At 36.5% G+C, this 17995-nt stretch overlaps 1 protein-coding gene across 1 annotated transcript in view; it reads right to left on the bottom strand.

Moving 5' to 3' along the window:
• Positions 1–17956, bottom strand: part of FGF10 (fibroblast growth factor 10) — an 87930-nt gene extending 69974 nt beyond the window's left edge. Inside the window, exon 1 of the mRNA XM_003811011.5 lies at positions 17628–17956. Within this exon, the coding sequence (XP_003811059.1) occupies positions 17628–17952 (325 nt within the window). The 5' untranslated portion in view covers positions 17953–17956. The remainder of the gene's footprint in view (positions 1–17627) is intronic.
• Positions 17957–17995: the final 39 nt, after the last annotated feature.

Raw genomic sequence — 17995 nt, 5'->3', positions numbered from 1 at the left:
TCTAACTTCATAGCCCCTATTACTATGAGAGAAACAAATTTTCTGTAAGAGGAAATGCCAGTTTTAGAATCTTATTTTTTTCCAAGCCATAAAAATTCAAGTGATGTAAACAAAGATGTTAATAAATTTTAGGAGAGTTGTACTATGTATTATGGAAACATTTTGAGATGTGAGAGGCTTAAAGGTAGGATGTTAAAGGAAATCTACACATAGTGAGAGAAGATAGATGATAAAAGATGTTAGTTTCAAAGAGTAAATACACAGTAACGTCAACATAAATGTTGAAAAATCCTTCAGAATGTACCAGTTACTGAAATTTAATTACATTTGCTATGGTTTGAATATTTGTCCCCTCCAAAATTCATTTTGAAATTTAATCCCCAGTATGGCAACAGGAACCAAAAGGTGATTGGTTCATGAATGCTCTGCCCTCATGATTGGATTAATTCATTAATGGATTAATTGATTAATGGATTATAATGGGAGTAGAACTGGCGGCTTTATAAGAAGAGAAAGAGGAACCTGAACTACCACACTCAGCCCCTTTGATGTGTGATGTTCTCTGCTGCCACGGTGCCCTGCAGAAAGTCCACAGTAGCAAGAATACCCTCAACAGATGTGGCTCCATGACTTTGGACTTCTCAGACTTCAGAAATATAAGAAACAAACTTTGTTTCTTATAAATTGCCCAGTTTCAGGTAGTCTCTTACAAGCAACAGAAAATGAACTAAGGCAACACTAATTACCCATTTTTAAAAATTGGTCTTCTCTCACCTTTAAATATAAAGGGGCTTCTTTAAATAGGAAAGGTTCCCATTGGTTTAGCGCCTATCTTCAGAAAAGGGGCTTTTGGGCCAGGTTAATGGAAACGCTTTAATCAAGTCAGATTGAATGTATCGCCCAAAGGAAAAACAGGCTACTTTTATGGATAGGTTCTGTATCAAACAACCAAAGCCCTTTGCTTTTGTAGTGCCTAGCAGTCAAGGTATTGTAAGCAAATAAACTATATTTTAAAATAACGTTTTAAAAGCATATAGTCAACTAAATTTGTTATCCCTTTAGATTCAACTAAAATTTGAGGTTCCATTATAAGCCTGATACTTTCCTAGATACTTTTCATAGATTATTTCATTTAATCCTCATAGACGGAATTAGAAAACAAAAGTTTAGAGACATTTCTCACTCACACCATTCGTTAAGAGGTTAGAACTTACATCTATTTGAGTCCATGCTTAGTACTATCTACCACAAGATAGTGCTTTGTTTTTGTCAAATTATCCTTAATTTGGGCTGCACAAAGTTGTCTTAGATTCCTGTATTACTTTTCTAGGGCCGATATAACAAATTACTACAAAGTTGATGGCTTAAAGCAACGGAAATTTATTCTCTCACAGTTCTGGAGGCCAGAACTCTAATATCTGTTTCCCTTGGCTGAAATTAAGGTGTTGGCAGGGCTGTATTCCATCTAGAAGCTCTCCAGGGGAGCATCCATTGCCTGCCTCTTTCAGCTTCTGGTGCCACATTCCTTGGCCACATTCCTTGGCTCATGGCCTTACCACTATGTTGAAAGCCAACTGTGTAGCATCTTCAAATCTCTGCTTCCATCCTCAAATCATCTTCTGCCTTCTGTGTGTACATCTAATCTCCCTCTGCTTCTCTCTTATAAGGACATTTGTCATGGTATATGAGGCCCACTTGAATAATCCAGGATAATCTCCTCATCTCAAAATCCTTAATTTAATCACATCTGCAAAACTTTACCATATAAGGTAATAGTCACACATTCCAGGGATTACAGCTTGATATTTTTGGGTGGCCATTATTCAGCCTTCTATATCCTACCTAAATTAAAGCCCAAAATCTCATTTAAGTAACAGCAGCTCAAAAATCTCAAATTGTATAATGTAAATAATGGAATTCAGATATGGATAAGACTCTGGGTATGATCTATCCTGGGCAAAATTATTCTCCATTACTGAGTCCATAAAACTAGAAAAAAAGTTATCAGTTCCTAAAATGCAATGGTAGAACAAGCATAGTATAACAGTTATAAACATTCCTATTCCAAAAGGAGAAAAATGTAAAGAAGAAAGAAGTCACTGGTCCCAAGCAATTTCAAAATCCAGCAGGGTAAACTCCACTAGGTTTCAAGGCCTGGGAATCAACCTCTGTGACTTGAGGGTCCTGCCTCAGGGCACATGGCTAGAGTCTCTACTTCTATGCCTCTGCACTTCCTTTGTACCCAAGGCTCTGCACTCATGGTGATCCTTTTTCTTTAAAGCTATCATGTGTTTGCAGCTGAATAGTTTTATCAACTTGCCTGTAGAATTTTGGGAGTCTGACAGCCTTCCTTCAACTTGCTCTGTCTTTGTCTATTTTAGTTCCAGCTGGCAGTGTTTCTGCTGATACAACATTCTCAAAAACTCTGTGGTCCTCCCGTGTATGTCACAGGGATTCATGCCATAAGAGGGTTCTCTACAAATCTTTCCTAGGTAACCTCATCTCTATTCCTGACTTCTGCTGAGGTGGCTGAGGGAATCCATCCATCACATGTTTCATTTCTTCAGCACTATCATAAGGTTGTCTAGTCGTACCCTTAGCCTTCTCTTCAGAGCATGCTTTCCTAACAGTGAATCTCCCAACTTAGCATCTTTTGCAATCTGGATAGGCTGAGAATTTCCCAAATCATCAAGTGCTATTTTGATTCTGCTTAGCAGTTCTTTTTTCACTTTATCTCCTTCTTTTTGCATTTTACTATAAACAGGAAGAAGAAACCAGGCTGATCCTTCAACACTTTGCTTGGAAATTTCCTCAGCTAAATATCCAAATTCATCACTTACACGTTCTGTTTTTCACACAACGTAGAACACAGTTCAGCTACATTTCTGTAGCTGAAAGGATTGCCTTTCTTCTAGTTTTCAATAACATATTCTTAATTTCCTTCTGAGCCCTCAAAAAAAGCACTGTTAATGTTAATATGTCCACCAGCTTTCTGTTTATGATGTTATATGTATTCTCTAAATGAGGTAGGCATTCTCTACTGTGCCTCACACCTCCTCCTAAATCCTCACCTTAGCACCTTTTATCCTCATATTTCTAACAGAAGTCTGTTTAAAGAAATCCAGGTTTCTTTATCATGTGCTTCAAAATCCATCCAGCTTATGTCCACTGTCCACGTCCCAAGCCACTTTCACATTTTTAGGTTGAGTTACAGCAGGACCCTGCTCTAAGTACCATATCTGTATTGGTTTCTTATGGCTTCTGCAACAAATTACCACAAAGTTGGTGTCTTAGACTAATATAAATCTATTCTCTCAATGTTCTGGGGACTAGAAATCCAATATCAATTTTTCTGGGCCTAGAGCAAGGTGTCAGCAGGGCCAAACTCCTCTGTAGGTTCTAGGGAGACAATCTGTTCCTTTCCTCTTCCAGTCTCCTTGGCTCATGACTCCTTTGTCCATCTTCAAAGACAACAACATTGTATCTTTAAATCTTTCTGTTTCCATTTTCAAAATGCCTTCTGCCTTCTGTGCTTCTACGTATGTCTAATCTCCTTGTGTCTCTCTTATAAGGGCACTTGTGATGGCATTAAGGGCCTACCTGGACAATGACAATAATCTCCTCATTTCAAGATCCTTAACTTGATCACATTTGCAAAACTTTACAAATACAGTAACATTCACAGGTTCCAGGATTAGAACCTGATGTCTTTGGGTGCTCATTATTCAGCATAATATAGCTTTATTTCCTAATATAGGTACACTCCAGGAATCTGGTCCTTAGTCTGTGAAATAAATATACTAAACTAAAATATTTTAATAATAATGTAGTTTAATACACTCATATTATAGATTAAGTCTCTGAGGCCAAGATAAAGTAAATGACCTGCTTAAGATCCACAGTAAATGTTTTGACACAGACAAGACCACTCCCTTTACTCCCACTCTTTACAGCACTTTATTCTTCCTCTCTAAAATAATTACTAAGAATTGCTCATTTTTTAATAACCACCAAATTATCCAAGAATCCATAAACACAACTCTGAAACTAGAAATAACTGTCTCATAGTCAGCAGGAATTTTAAAGGGGATAAAGTAATTTTTAATCCCCACTGAATGTTATCAGTAGTAACCTTAGGAAAAGTAGAGGAACATGAAAAATGATTCACTTCATGATTACACATTTTTTTAATTCAGAAATTTTAATGAATTTAAGTACTTAACAGTCTCTTAAATAATGATAGCCCTACTAACTTATTTTTCAGGTTCTCAGAATTGTAGAACTTAGAACTAAGTGAAATTTTAAGAGCTAATTTACTTCAACCATCATTTTAGGTAGGTAGCATATTAATCACCTTTCCAGACCAGGTGACTGAACTTTGAGAGTCTAAGTAAGTTGACCAAGATCATATGGTTAAAAGCAGTTATTTACCTAATAATATATAGAAAGAGGACTTATTATATGCCAAATACTATCTTAAGTGCATGCATGTAAAAATCAGTGAGGTATGGTTCTCACTCTCAACAAGTTTTCTGTTTATGAGGAAACTAGATGGGTAAACAGTCAACTAATCAAGTGTGGTATTGCATTATAATGCTAGGTATATGGTTTTTGGAAGCACAGGTTTTGAGAGGACAGCAGGAAGGTTTCCCAGAGATGACATCTAAGTGAAATTTGAAAAGAAGAAGAGCTGGGAAAGAGGGCAGGAACATCATTCCAGGCCGACCTAGCAGTGTCTGGCAAGGCTGAACAGGAAGGGACAAGGCAGGTTCTAGAACTGAAATCAACATAAAATAGCTATAATGGGCACTGTAGTAACAAACGAGGCCAGGGAGTTGGTAGGGAGTAAATCATGAGGGTCTTATATGACATGTGAAGGAATATAGAGATTACATGATATTATATGACATATGACATGGGATGTGATGGAATGTAGTAGTATCTAAGAGGGAACTAGCTTGTGTGGATTTGTGCCTTACATAGACCACACTGATTAAGACTAGGATGGTCTTGTGATAGTACACTGAGACTGAACAGGTGTTAATAATAAAATGCCAGAACAAGAGACATTTACTGGGACTGTCCCAGGCAAGCAAAGATAGAAGATCACCATCACTAAGACTGGCCTAGGTTTTATCCTCAATTATGTTAACTCTATAATGTCAGTCTGGCACAATAACTTTTAGGCCTAATTTTCTCATCTAAACATAGTATGGGTATAACAACGATGATCTTACCTATATTACAAAATTTTTTTGAGAATCAATTGATAAAAGCATTAATCTGCTGAAGTTTTTATTATTCAATGATTTAGGGAATTTTTCACATAATGGAATAATTAGTAACAACACAAGCAGTCATGGCATAAAAGAGTAATGAGAACTAACATTGTTGAACTCTTACATGGTGTTAGGTCCTATATTTAATACAACTTTACATTTATAGTATCATTTGTAAATTTATGACTCATTCTTCCAACAGTGGTGAGGTTGGTTTATCTAAACTTAAAAGATGCAGAGACCAAGACCCAGGGAGTAACTTGGCTACGATCACACAACTATGAAGTTTTATAAATAACCCAGATTCTACACCAAGAAGTCTGACTCGAGAGCTCATAGTGTCAGTAGGGGGGTGTAGTTGTATATATGCTGTCTGTATGTTTCTCCTAGTTTGTTTAAAAAACACTTACATGTACTCCTTTTCCAGAAAAAGAAGTTTAGCATATTTTGCTTCTTTTTCTGATTATCTAAACCAAGTAAATCTAAGACAAGTTAGAATACAAATGCCAAAAACAAAAAACAAAAAAAAAACCCACAACTAGAGCAAGAAATACTGATGCGTCAGGTGTTCCTTTTGGGGATTTGCTGGAAATTACAAAACCTCTTCACAGTGAAATATACATATTAAGAACTTTTGAAGTTCCAAGTATTTTAAATTGTAAAATAATGATCATTTGGCAAATCAGAAATATGAAGAATAATGTCATTTTAGTGAAGAGCAGAAGAACTCTTCTTTTCCATGTCCCTAGTATAAAATTAGTTCTTTTTTCTTTTGATTAAGCTACAATTTCTTGCTACTTACTATATTTAGATTGTCAATTATAATATAGATAATACTCCTTTGAAATATTCTTCCACTTTCTTTCTTTTTTTACTTCAAAAAGTAAAAATGAAAAAAAAAGTAAAGGGCAAGTTTAAATAAAAATCATGTCAATGTAATATTTTGCCAGAAAGTTTAGATCCTCAGATGTAGGGATACATTTACATACTTCCCTCTCACATGATACCACCTTCTACTGTACTTTGCTTTGTCTGTCAGAAGATGCCCACCTGCATGTAAACTTTGTTTCCTCCCTGTGATTTCCTGAAAACTTCATGTTTGACTCTGCACCCACACACTTCTGTGCCTTCGTTTAGAATATTCTTCCTTCTCTTGTTTTATCTCTGTCTAGCTGGAGTCCCTTATCCTCAGTGTGACCCCCTGATGTCATGCATCTCTCCCTCAGTTAGAGACTGCTGTTTACTTAAATTCTGCCCTGCTTCTTGGCATTGAGTAGAAACTGCCTTATATGCTCTTCCAACTCCCTGTGACGATCTCCTCTTTCTACTTCTAGACTACAAATGCTTTAAGGGTATGAGCCAAAAAGGTCACAGTAATAGGATGAGAAACAAAAAACAACTACCAAGTTTAATAAGAACTAAGTATCTGTGATAATGCTGTCTCAAAACTGTAAGTTGAAATATAAGACTTATTCTGAAATATTTAAAAATTAAGAATTACTTTTCTTTGTTGCCTTTTATTCTATAGTCATCAAATCTCCACGGTTACCTATTTTGCGATTCTTTTTTTCTTTCTTTTAACCTTTTACAGCTTGTGTCCTTGAAAATATTCATCTTCTATTCTTTATTTTAAGCACCTTGTTCTCTCCTCAAGTTACCTTCAGTTTTCAAATACAGGTTGAGTATCCTTTATCTGAAATGCTTGGGATCAGAAAGGTTTCAGATTTTGGAATTTTCAGTTTTTGAAATATTTGCATATACATAATGTGATATCTTGGGGATGGGACCCAAGTCTAAACACAAAACTAATTTGTGGTTTACATACACACAGCCTGGAAGTAATTTTTAAAAATATTTTAAATCATTTTGTTCATGAAACAAAGTCCATATACATTGAACCATCAGAAAGCAAAGATGTCACTATCTTAGCCGTTGATGTAGGTAATCTGTGGTTGTTTGGCATCACCATCATTCCTGACTCTGAATTTAAATGCTACTGATAAGCAATCATTTTCTTACACTTATTCATACATAAGTACTTAAGAGTAAACAACATGACATACCACTATTACAGTGAAAAAATCATGTGTTGGGGGTAACTAGGCAGCACAGTAGCATCACCAGAATACCTGTATCAGCTGTTAAGCAACAGCAGCTGAAGGGGGATGGGAGGGTCTTTTTTCCCCTTGGGGATGCTGAATAAACTGTGCCCCTGTGTTTGGACTGTGATCTGTTATATGAGGACAGGTTTGGAATTTTCTACTTGTGGCATCATGTTGGCACTCAAAAAGTTTTGGACTTTGGAGCATTTTGGATTTGAGATTTTTGGATTAGAAGTGCTCAATCTGTTTCTTCTACCAATTTCTTAAAGAACCAGGCCTCTAACTTTTTCCCCAAAACTTCAGAACAGTGTGAATATTACAATTCCAAATCAAATTTCAGGTAGTTCTATTTTGAGACAGAGTCTCGCTCTGTCGCCCAGGCTGGAGTGCTGTGGCACAATCTCGGCTCACTGCAAGCTCTGCCTCCTGGGTTCACACCATTCTCCTGCCTCAGCCTCCCCAGTAGCTGGGACCACAGGCACCCGCCACCGTGCCCGGCTAATTTTTTGTATTTTTAGTAGAGACGGGGTTTCACCGTGTTAGCCAGGATGGTCTTGATCTCCTGACCTCATGATCTGCCCGCCTCGGCCTCCAAAAGTGCTGGGATTACAGGGTCAGCCACTGCGCCTGGCCGATATTTCCCTTTTTAAACAAAAACCAAGTATATTTCTCCTTCCTGCCTCTTTCCTCAATTCCAGCATTGTTAATTTCCACTTCATCGAATAATATAATTGTTGCTTTCCTGATGTTTCCCCCTGAAATAAGAGGAAGCATCATATTTACTTTTTCTTCATATAGTATCCTTTTGATTAAGGCTTATGATGTGACAGGCACCATTAAGCTGTGTGTGTGTCATTTCAGATTTCAAACTTCTGCCACATCCAGCCTCAATGTGCCTTCTCTGTACTTCTTGAATGAGGCACCAAACTCTCCCTTTGCAGTTCCCTTCTCACCTCTTCAAAAGGCTTCTCTAGCAGTGCTCTTTGGGGTAGTTCCCTTCTCACCTCTTCAAAAGGCTTCTCTAGCAGTGCTCTTTGGGGTAGTTCCCAGTTGTTTTCTATTAAAACACTGTACTTGTGTCATTGATAACACTCACTTCAATTTTTCATCATATCACCTCTTGGTTAACGTTTTTGACATTATCTGTGGAGAGTGTAAGCTCTATGAGAGCAGAAAGACCAACTTTTTTCAACAATGCATTTATTCGTGCCTCACACACTATCTGACACAAAGCAAGCACTCAAATTTCAGATGAATGAATCAATGAATAAATATACGATCTCATTTCATCTTTACCATGTAGTAAAAAGGTAGGTATTGTTAATATCCTTGTTTTACTGATGACAACTTGCCCAAAGTTATCAACTCTTACCTCGCAGTTTGCCTACAGGTCTGCGGCTTCAAAGCCTGCTTTCACTCCGGGACTATACTTTTTATCCCTTTGAATCAAAGCCCATACTTTTAATCACTCTATCATACCTCCTCTTTAGCAGGAACTGGGACTTAGCTTTCCTTACTTTGATAGCCTGGCTGCGATGTCTTCTGTGGGACTTCTCTTAGATCATAGGTTCTCATTTCAGTTAATTTAACATCCAGTTGAATGCCAGGGCTTGGGTTATATTTCCCTCACACCTTTCTTGTCATGTCAGCCCTTTTGCAGTGCTACTCATTAGCTTGATCTCTTTCCTGAGAGTTCAAAACCCTTGTCTTCATCACTCCAGCAAAGCATCTCCTCCTCCTTTCACAGTATGTGTCTAAACACTCTAGGGCCTCTTCTCTTTTTCTACTTTTCCCTCTGGCTTCTAAAAAATTTCATTATGTGATCTTTACCGTCTCTCTTGCTTCCTGGATGTCAGCATATTTGAGCTCTAAAACACTATTTTTGTTCATCAAGTTTTATACTATAATGTGATTAACATCACTAGCACTTTTCTTTAATACTTGTGGAATGATATCCTTCTGCAGAGATATTCCCAAAAAATGACACCCAAAATCTGGTAATTACTGCTATGAATACCATTATAAAGGTATCTTACTTTAGACTATCAATAGTATGTAAATCAGTGTCCATATGTTACCATTTACCCCATGTTACAGAATATTAATTCTTCTTTTAATAATTCTATCAGTAAATTAAAGTTACTTAAAATTTGGAAACAATTGTAAAAACAAGCTTGACTTTTATTATTATTAAAACATAAATTTAACATATGTCAATAGTCAGATTCTGCATATGATAAACTTAAATCTAATTCATCAATCAGTGCCAAAAAATTCTTAGAAGTATATGAAAACACTTATGGAATTAATTCAGATTCTAACTCCTGTTGGTGTTTCAAAAATTCCTGGTAAAGGCATACGTATTTCTATATTTGTTTCACCTGACATACATATACCTATTTTACATTGTTTCCTGATTTAAAAAGTTTTATTGAGAACCTAGGTTTTATTTTTAAAAGCCACATATATTTGACAGGGGTACACAGAGAAGCTTGATAATCTAAGTGCCATTCTGGAAGTTGGGAATATCGAAGACCTCCAAATCAGCATTCATCTTTTTTAAAATAAATGAAAACTAAAGTAGAAAAATATAAGTGTTCAGGCTGGGTATGGTGGCTCACACCCGTAATCCCAGCCCTTTGGGTGGCCAAGGCTGGAGGATTGCTTGAGCCCAGGAATTTGAGACAAGCCTGGGCAACATAGTGAGACCCTGTCTCTACAAAACGAACAAACAAAAATCAGCAAATTATCCAGGCAGTGTGGTACATGCCTGCAGTTCCAACTGCTTGGGAGGATCGCCTAAGCCCAGCAGGTTGAGGCTGCAGTAAGCTGTGATCATGAGTGAGACCCTGTCTTCAAAATCATCTTCACTTTCTTTCTTTCATGGTAGTCCAGACACAGGCAAAAATGTGAGAAAAATGGCAAAGTAGCTAGTAAGTGTTATGTATGCAAATAATTTAAAAGAAAATAGGAAAAGCAGGAAGAGTTATTGGGAGCAAAAATTTAACTTGGAGGAAAAATGCAGAATGATGATCTAGTAATGGGATAATCAGCACTCTGAAGGGGGCTTATCTGTGGTTTGTCCACTTCACTTACAGCAGAGCTTAAAAGAAATTGACCTGGAATGCTGGGATAAGAAGGAATTCACTGCAGAATCGAAATGAGAAGACGGTCCTGATGGAGTATATTGAATTTACACCATTGAAGATTTTTATGCAAAATAAAAACAAAACTATCAGCTTTAGATGCTACGCATCTGAAAATGTCTAGGCCTCTGGCCCTGAATGTCACCTTGGGTGCCAAGTAATACTAATGAATGACTTTCCCTGGGCTTAAAGGTATGTAGCCAGTTCAGAAACCAGATAAAAGTAATAAAAAAAAAAAACACACAAAACCAAGAAGGTGAAAATAATGGAGTGAGGAAGGGATGATAAACTATTAGGGATTTACAATGGCTCAGAAGCAGGGTTGTCACAGACTAACTCAAAACAAAGCTATTAGAAAGAAGTCAATGAGTCTTGAATTGTAAAGACTCTATGAACATGTCAAGTTGTCCTCAACACAGGAGCAAAAAAGGTTAAGGATGAAATAACATGTCTGCTTATCAGTAAAGCATGTTAACACAAGGTCCTTGAAGAAAAGTAATAATAATTACAGAAAAACATTAAAAATACCTTTTTAAAAAAGTTCTAAATCTTGCAGCAATCCCACACTATTCAGAATTAGATGGAATTTAACCCACCCTATTGAGAATTAGGTTCTAGTTGTGGTGCAATTATTAGGTTTAGTTGACAATTCTTTGAAATTTGGGGTATATCAAGTTAATCAATATTTTACCTTCTATTAGGGTTAGATGATTCATTAAGAGCTCAATGACATCATTCTTTGCAGGAAGCATGCCAAAACTTTGAAAATTATTCATTAATAATGTACATACTGACAGAATGGGTATAGGTAAAGGTGGACAGGTTTAGGAAGAATTATTAGGTGAACTATAAAATAAGGCAATGCTTTACTGCCAGCACTATGAATCTATCAGATAGTAATTGGATGCACGTGTTAGCAGCAGTAAAAAGTCACTGTCCAGTTGTCCACCTTACATGGGAATCTACTCTGAGTGTCTTCTTTGATTTATTGTGCCAATTAGAACATAGCGTTCAAAGAAAGAACACAATTGATCTGATTTAAAAGGAATGGAGCCTTTAAGGTCATTATTTTGTGGGTGACCTGGCTCCCTTTTAGATGTCTTGAAACTTTCTATTTGTGTAAAATCTATACAAATTAAGTACTGGGTTTTAAACTGATTCTGTAAAACATCAACATTTTGTATTCATTAATTCAGTATCAGAGTGTCACTAGTGGCTTTCCAAGATGCAGGTATATTTCCTTTCGCAAATTTTAAAAGTACATTTCTAAGCTATTCTTTGTTGTACTGACTGACTGACACAGATAAAGGTAACATGCACTGAGAAGAAAGAGTGCCGATTACAAAATAATGTTTTAAATCTGTGAAACAAAGTAATAAACACCCTTGGTCAAATGTCAAATGTAAATTATCTTAAATCATTGCAATATACCATGAAAGATTTAAATACTTCTGCATAAATGACTTGAGACAAAATGAAGTTGATTCCTTGTCTATATTGTGATAAAACTGTATTAAAATTACATAAACATGAATTGTATATTCCATCTTACTGTAAAATAAAATAGATTTATAATTTCTGGAAGGAAAATTCTAATATTTTACTTATATTAAGCAAACATCAACTATAAATGTTGACAGATGTTGGAACAGTAATACTAAAAATGTCATCTGAATTACTCTTCATCGCAAAGTTCACAGAATTAATGTTAAGATAGATTAAAATCACTTTGAACTAATACACATATATTACTCTTCTTTCTGAAGCATAATAAAGAAATATCATTTGCACTACAATGTCAGATAAGCATACAGACATTAAGGCTTAGGAAAGATGTAGTTATTCACAGGCAGCTCATAAATGGGAGGAACATTAGTTCCATTTCAAATGAGCTGTCAACTTTTTTTCAACATTTTGGCTTGTGGAAAGTTAGACATTTGGATAATAAATGGGGTTTGCTTCTGGACATTAAAGTAATTGTATAGAAATTTAAAGTGTTCATTCATGTTCTACTATCAGTTCTTTAAATTCTAAAGAAATGCACTGGAATAAAGCTTTTCACTCTAAACTGGATAGTATAAATGTAGAAGAAACTATGAAGACAGTGGAGTTTATTTGATCCTATAAGACACGCTTCTTCTACTTCTTTTTCTTTTGTTAAAATTCTGTGCCTAAACATCATTTTGAAAACACCTGCTTTTAAAGAGTCATTCACACCTTTAGGTAATAGGTTACTGAAATATCCAAGACCTAGAATTTGGTGTCTCTGAATTCTCATGCTCCAATACGGGCATCTGATTCCTGACAACTGTTTCCTTAGGTTTCTCCTCGTAGGTGGTTATAAATCAGGTTTATGAAGAGGAAACTCTCTTGAATTGTGCATTTTTAATAGATTTATGATAAAGCCATCAAAGTGGAGGGTCCATATGGTAGGAATGCAGTAAAGGTAACAGGACAATGTCATGTAAACATTAAATACAGTGTCTTCCACCTTCATAAATCCTCAATGCTCGTGATTAAATGCTGCCGGTTATAAATTATGCAACCAAATTCTAGAAACAACCACAACTGAAATAAGATACCAGTGGAAGCCATAAATTGTTTTTCTTCACAGAAAACTCTTGTGTCGTTATTAGAAGATCACTTCTGAGTTCCTATTTTCCTCAACAATTATTTTTTTCTCACTTCATTTAGCTTCCTACAATAAGCTCTAGTCCTGGTTAAAAAGTAATAATCCCAGATAATAATCTGTCATTTTATATGGTAAAGTGTCTTTTTGATTTGCAGGTTTATTTTAAATTTTTCTTAATATGTATGGCTTAAGTCTCTAAGACGTCGCCCTTTTTAGAGTCATATATCAGAAGTTTCTGCAACAGTCCAATTTATCACAGGTATTTACAATCAAATTATTTTATTACACATGGGAACAATTAAACATTTGGCCCTCAGCTGTAAACAATTACTATATAAAATGACATTCATGGATTTTTCTTAAATAGTCATGTATTCCTAATGACCTCTGTTAACATGAGTGAGATTGATGTATGTGTATTTTGTGTGTATCCATAAGCAATTATATTCCCAAATATCAAAAGAGAGAGTTTACCTAGAGAATACACTAACCTTGTCTGATATCATGTGGCCACCTGCAATGACACGTTTAATGTATTTGTTTTTCTGCAATTGTCATTTTATTTCTGTTCCAATTTAATTCTAAAGAACTGTGGGTGTTCACAGCAAGAAGCCAGTAAAGATTTGGATAATTTGTTTTTTAGAGATTTGAGGTGTCAAATTCTAATAAATTGATATTAATGTTGGAAGTAGCAGAAAGGTACAATAAGAAAGGAGAGATACAACCAATAGGCTGGGGCTTGAATCCTGGTTCTGCCCATGTCTAGTTGAATGACCTTGGACAATTTACTTTTTTCAGTATGAGTTTTCAAATTTGAAAAATGTTGATAGCTGTAGGACTATTATGATTATTAAATGAAGTGTGTATTTAAAGAGATAAAGCATATACTACATACTCTTTACATATTGATTTCTCTATTGCCTCCCATTCTTCTTTCCCAGAAAGGCCCAGGAGCCTTTTTTGTGAGTTTCCCTTTTTGGAATATCTATTCTTAATTGTCTCAAGTTTAGGGTACATTTTCCTTTCACTAGATCCCTCTTTTCTACAAATGACAACCATGGGAGAAGCTCACAGCTGTTTTACTCACATCCAGAAATAAGTCAACTGGTCCCAGTTGCAAGGATACCTAACAGCTGTATCCAGCCTTTCTAAGAGGTCAGAACTAAAGCCGAGTGGTAAGGTTTCAAGGGCAAAGCTCTAGATGTAAAGAATGATAAAACAAAACCTAAATGAGCCTACACATATCTAGTGACAGATACACCACAGCTATTCTAAATTATTCAAGCTTTCTCAGACTTCTAGCAGGAGAAACATAATTCATCTCTGCTCTCTTTATTCTACTCTCATATCATGGCAAAGAAGCAAACAAAAAGTATAGCCCCCCACCCTCAAAAATTATAATAATCACCCATATAGAGAAGAGCTTTGTTAACGCATGTGGTCTTTTTAGAACGATCGAATTTCTGGGAACTAGCTTTGAAAGTAGAAGTTAAAAATGATTTTGCAATACTTATGAATGATTGTCTTACTTCCCTTTTGTTAGCATTCTGCTGGCAAAAAGCCAGAAAACAGTTGTTTAATTACCCAGGACATCAAAAACATATAACCTCTTAGATAAGCTGTTACTGTATTTTAGCAGCAATAATACTAGGGTCAAAAGTAACAAAGAAAATTAATCTTCAAATAAGCAAACCTCAAAAGAACAGCTTTGTGTATTGAGAATAATTAATAACTTGTTTAGGAAAATGTTACTGAAATGTGGTTTTTGGAAAAGGAACTGACACTCTTCAGAGGTTAGAGATCCTAGTATTTGACAAGCTACCATTTGGTGGACGGCTGGCTGGCTACCCTGTAGGCATGGTAAAAGTTTGTTCACATGTAATTATGCAACATTTAGACAATATCTTAATGATACCATGTAGTTCAGCTGAATCAGTCCAGCTGGAAATCGTAGCAGCATTTAGATTACCTGGCCACATGTGAAATTAAGGCTTTTTCAATCTCTAATTTTCACTTGCTATGTTTTGACACAGATGTTCTTGGAAAGCCTAAATTATTTATGGTTTGACAATATTTAGCAGAGTGAACCCCTCCCCTTTCACTGTTAACCATTGATTAAGATTGCATTACCATATAAGATATTTAGCTTGTCATTATAACAAGTAATGTATGTTATCACAGAGAAAATAAAATATTAGTATATTTTGGACAGTTAGGATGGAACTTTTCTACACCCCTTTTATACAATATATATTGTGTACTTTTCTTCCTTGCAGATAGTTCTTATTGTAAAGATGAAATTCAGTGTGTACTGTGGAAATCATTTTACTCTGCAGCTAATCACACGTGATTATTATTCTAGAAAATAGCAATTTAAGTTGTGTAAACTAAAACAGAGCAGATTTGACCTTAAGTCATATCATAAAGACATTTAAAGTATAGCACAAACATTTTTTAAAAAGAAAAAAGTTTGCTCAAGGATAACACTCTGAAACTTTATCATATTCTTTTGAGTTTTCTCCATGAAAAATAAGAAATGAGTCCATCGGAATTTTTTGTTGTTGTTGTTAATTCCCAGCTCACTCTGTCCAGCCCAATGTTTGGATAGCTTCTTCCCCATCCTGCTAACTGAATGACACCACAACTATTTTATTTTAGAAGTAAATAAAGTTTTTAAATTTTTAATCGAAAAACCTTAAAGGTTATATACATAGGATCTAATGAATTCAGGTAACAAATGATTTTTAAGCAAAAATAATTGTCATAATTATGACATTATTTCAGCTACTTTCTTTGAATCAGATAATGTGGTACTTAATATCTTTAGTATGAAACATAAAATGAAACACTTTAAAAGCACCTCTACACATATTTTTATTACTTATAAACATATTGTGAATTTTAGTAAATAGAACCAGTGGCTGAGGAGAAACAGAAGTTAATGTTGAATGTGTGTACATCCCCACAGAAGAAAACTAAATTCTTAATTCTTGTAAATTTGTATTCAAAAATAAAATACCAAATTCTGGTCAACTGTCATTCCCATTAGTACCTGGTACTTTCTAAACCAAGGAATCTTGAAATGTTTGACTGACGTATTTAAGTTAACTGACAATCTATGCTTAGAATTCCTGAACAACTAACACAAAAATGTCCCCTTTAAAGGTGACTTGGAATTTACCATTGAGATAATGCCAAATGGTCACTAAAGATGTTTAAACATCATTGTCTACTGTCTTCAGTGTGCCATTACAGAGCCTTGGGTTCCTTTCACATAACAATCAATAGTGGATGAATAAGTCTCACCACTTGAAAGTATCTGAGAAAGGAAGTCAACAGAGTAATCTGGGTTTGCTGGGTTGATTCAAGAAGAGACACAATATCCACCCCTCTTCTTCTAGTTCTCTTCCCCCAACCAGCCCACACCCCTGCAAGAAAGAAAGAAGGGAAAGAGAGAAAGAAGGAAAGAGAGAGGGAAAAGGCAAGACCAAAATGTAGGGATCCCAGGCATAATTTACGCTGAGGAGAAAATGTCACACTGTGGGATAAACTATAGCCATGGAAACAGACTTATGACTTTTACTTTGAAAATAAAAGAATGACAATGAAATTTGTGTGAGGTCTGTGTGAATCCAGTCCCAGATGTTTACAATGCTGTAGTAGTATGGCTCTGCAATATGAGAGGTTTCAGAAGAAACAGTACAACAGGACACCACAAAGCAGTGCATACGCTATTGACAATGCAGACATGAGCATCATGTTACCAAGAGGGAAGGCAGGCAGAAGACAAATAGCAGCGGTGGTGCCTGAAAAGCTAACTTCATGGACTGCAATCACTCAAACTAACATAAGGGACCCAAAACAAAACAAAACAAAAATCAAAACCAGAAAAATGCTTTTCGCTCATATCTAGAGGTAGTGGGGTAAAGGGATGGGGGTGGGGAGAGAGTGGAATTGACTTTTCTTTCTTAAATAAAGTTCCCACAAAGCCCCTATAATTGACAGCGGATAATTATTTTCAGCTTGAGGAGCCTGTCCCAAAACTCTTAACAAGATTGCCAGGGAAAAGAAACAAAATGTGTTTACTTGAGCCATTTCCAGAAGGAAGGAAAAAGAGCTCTTTGGATGAGGTGGGAAAGGCGGTGGAGAGAGAAAGGGGCATCTTTGCACTGCAACAACTCTCTTGAGCGCCCTGCGTGGTCCGGCTAGTGACAGGCTGGAGGGAAGGGGTGGGTAGAGCGGCAAGGGGTGGGGGATGTGAAGGGAGCGCGCTTAGGGGAGGGGATGCGGCAGCACAATGTATACACGGGGGTTGGGGGGTGAATTAGTGTGAAAGTATTCCACTTAATCATTTTACAGGGGTTGGGGACGTAAATATTTAGCTGGCCACATCTGGAACAGATTTTTCCCCCCCGTGTGGGCTGGGGGTGGATAATTGGAAGGAGGGGAGCACGCATTTGTTACTTACTGTACGGGCAGTTCTCCTTCTTGGTACCGCTGACCTTCCCGTTCTTCTCAATCTTGAGAAAGTACTTGGTGAAAGAGAATAGCTTTCTCCAGCGGACATCTCCTTGAAGGTGATTGTAGCTCCGCACATGCCTTCCCGCGCTGGAAGGAGAGGAGAAGGAGGAGGAAGAAGAGTTGGTGGCCTCTGGTGACACCATGTCCTGACCAAGGGCTTGGCAGGTGACAGGGACGGAAGACACCAAGAACAGCAACAAAAAGCAGCAGCAGCAGCAGCCGGGCAGGTGGGGAAAGGCTGAGGCACAATGTGTCAGTATCCATTTCCACATTGTACTGAAACTCTCGGCACTGGAAATTGTCTCATCAGAAGGA

Source organism: Pan paniscus, chromosome 4 (genome assembly GCF_029289425.2).
Source record: "Pan paniscus chromosome 4, NHGRI_mPanPan1-v2.0_pri, whole genome shotgun sequence".
Lineage (NCBI taxonomy): Eukaryota > Metazoa > Chordata > Mammalia > Primates > Hominidae > Pan > Pan paniscus.
This window is presented reverse-complemented; position numbering and strand designations above follow the sequence as displayed.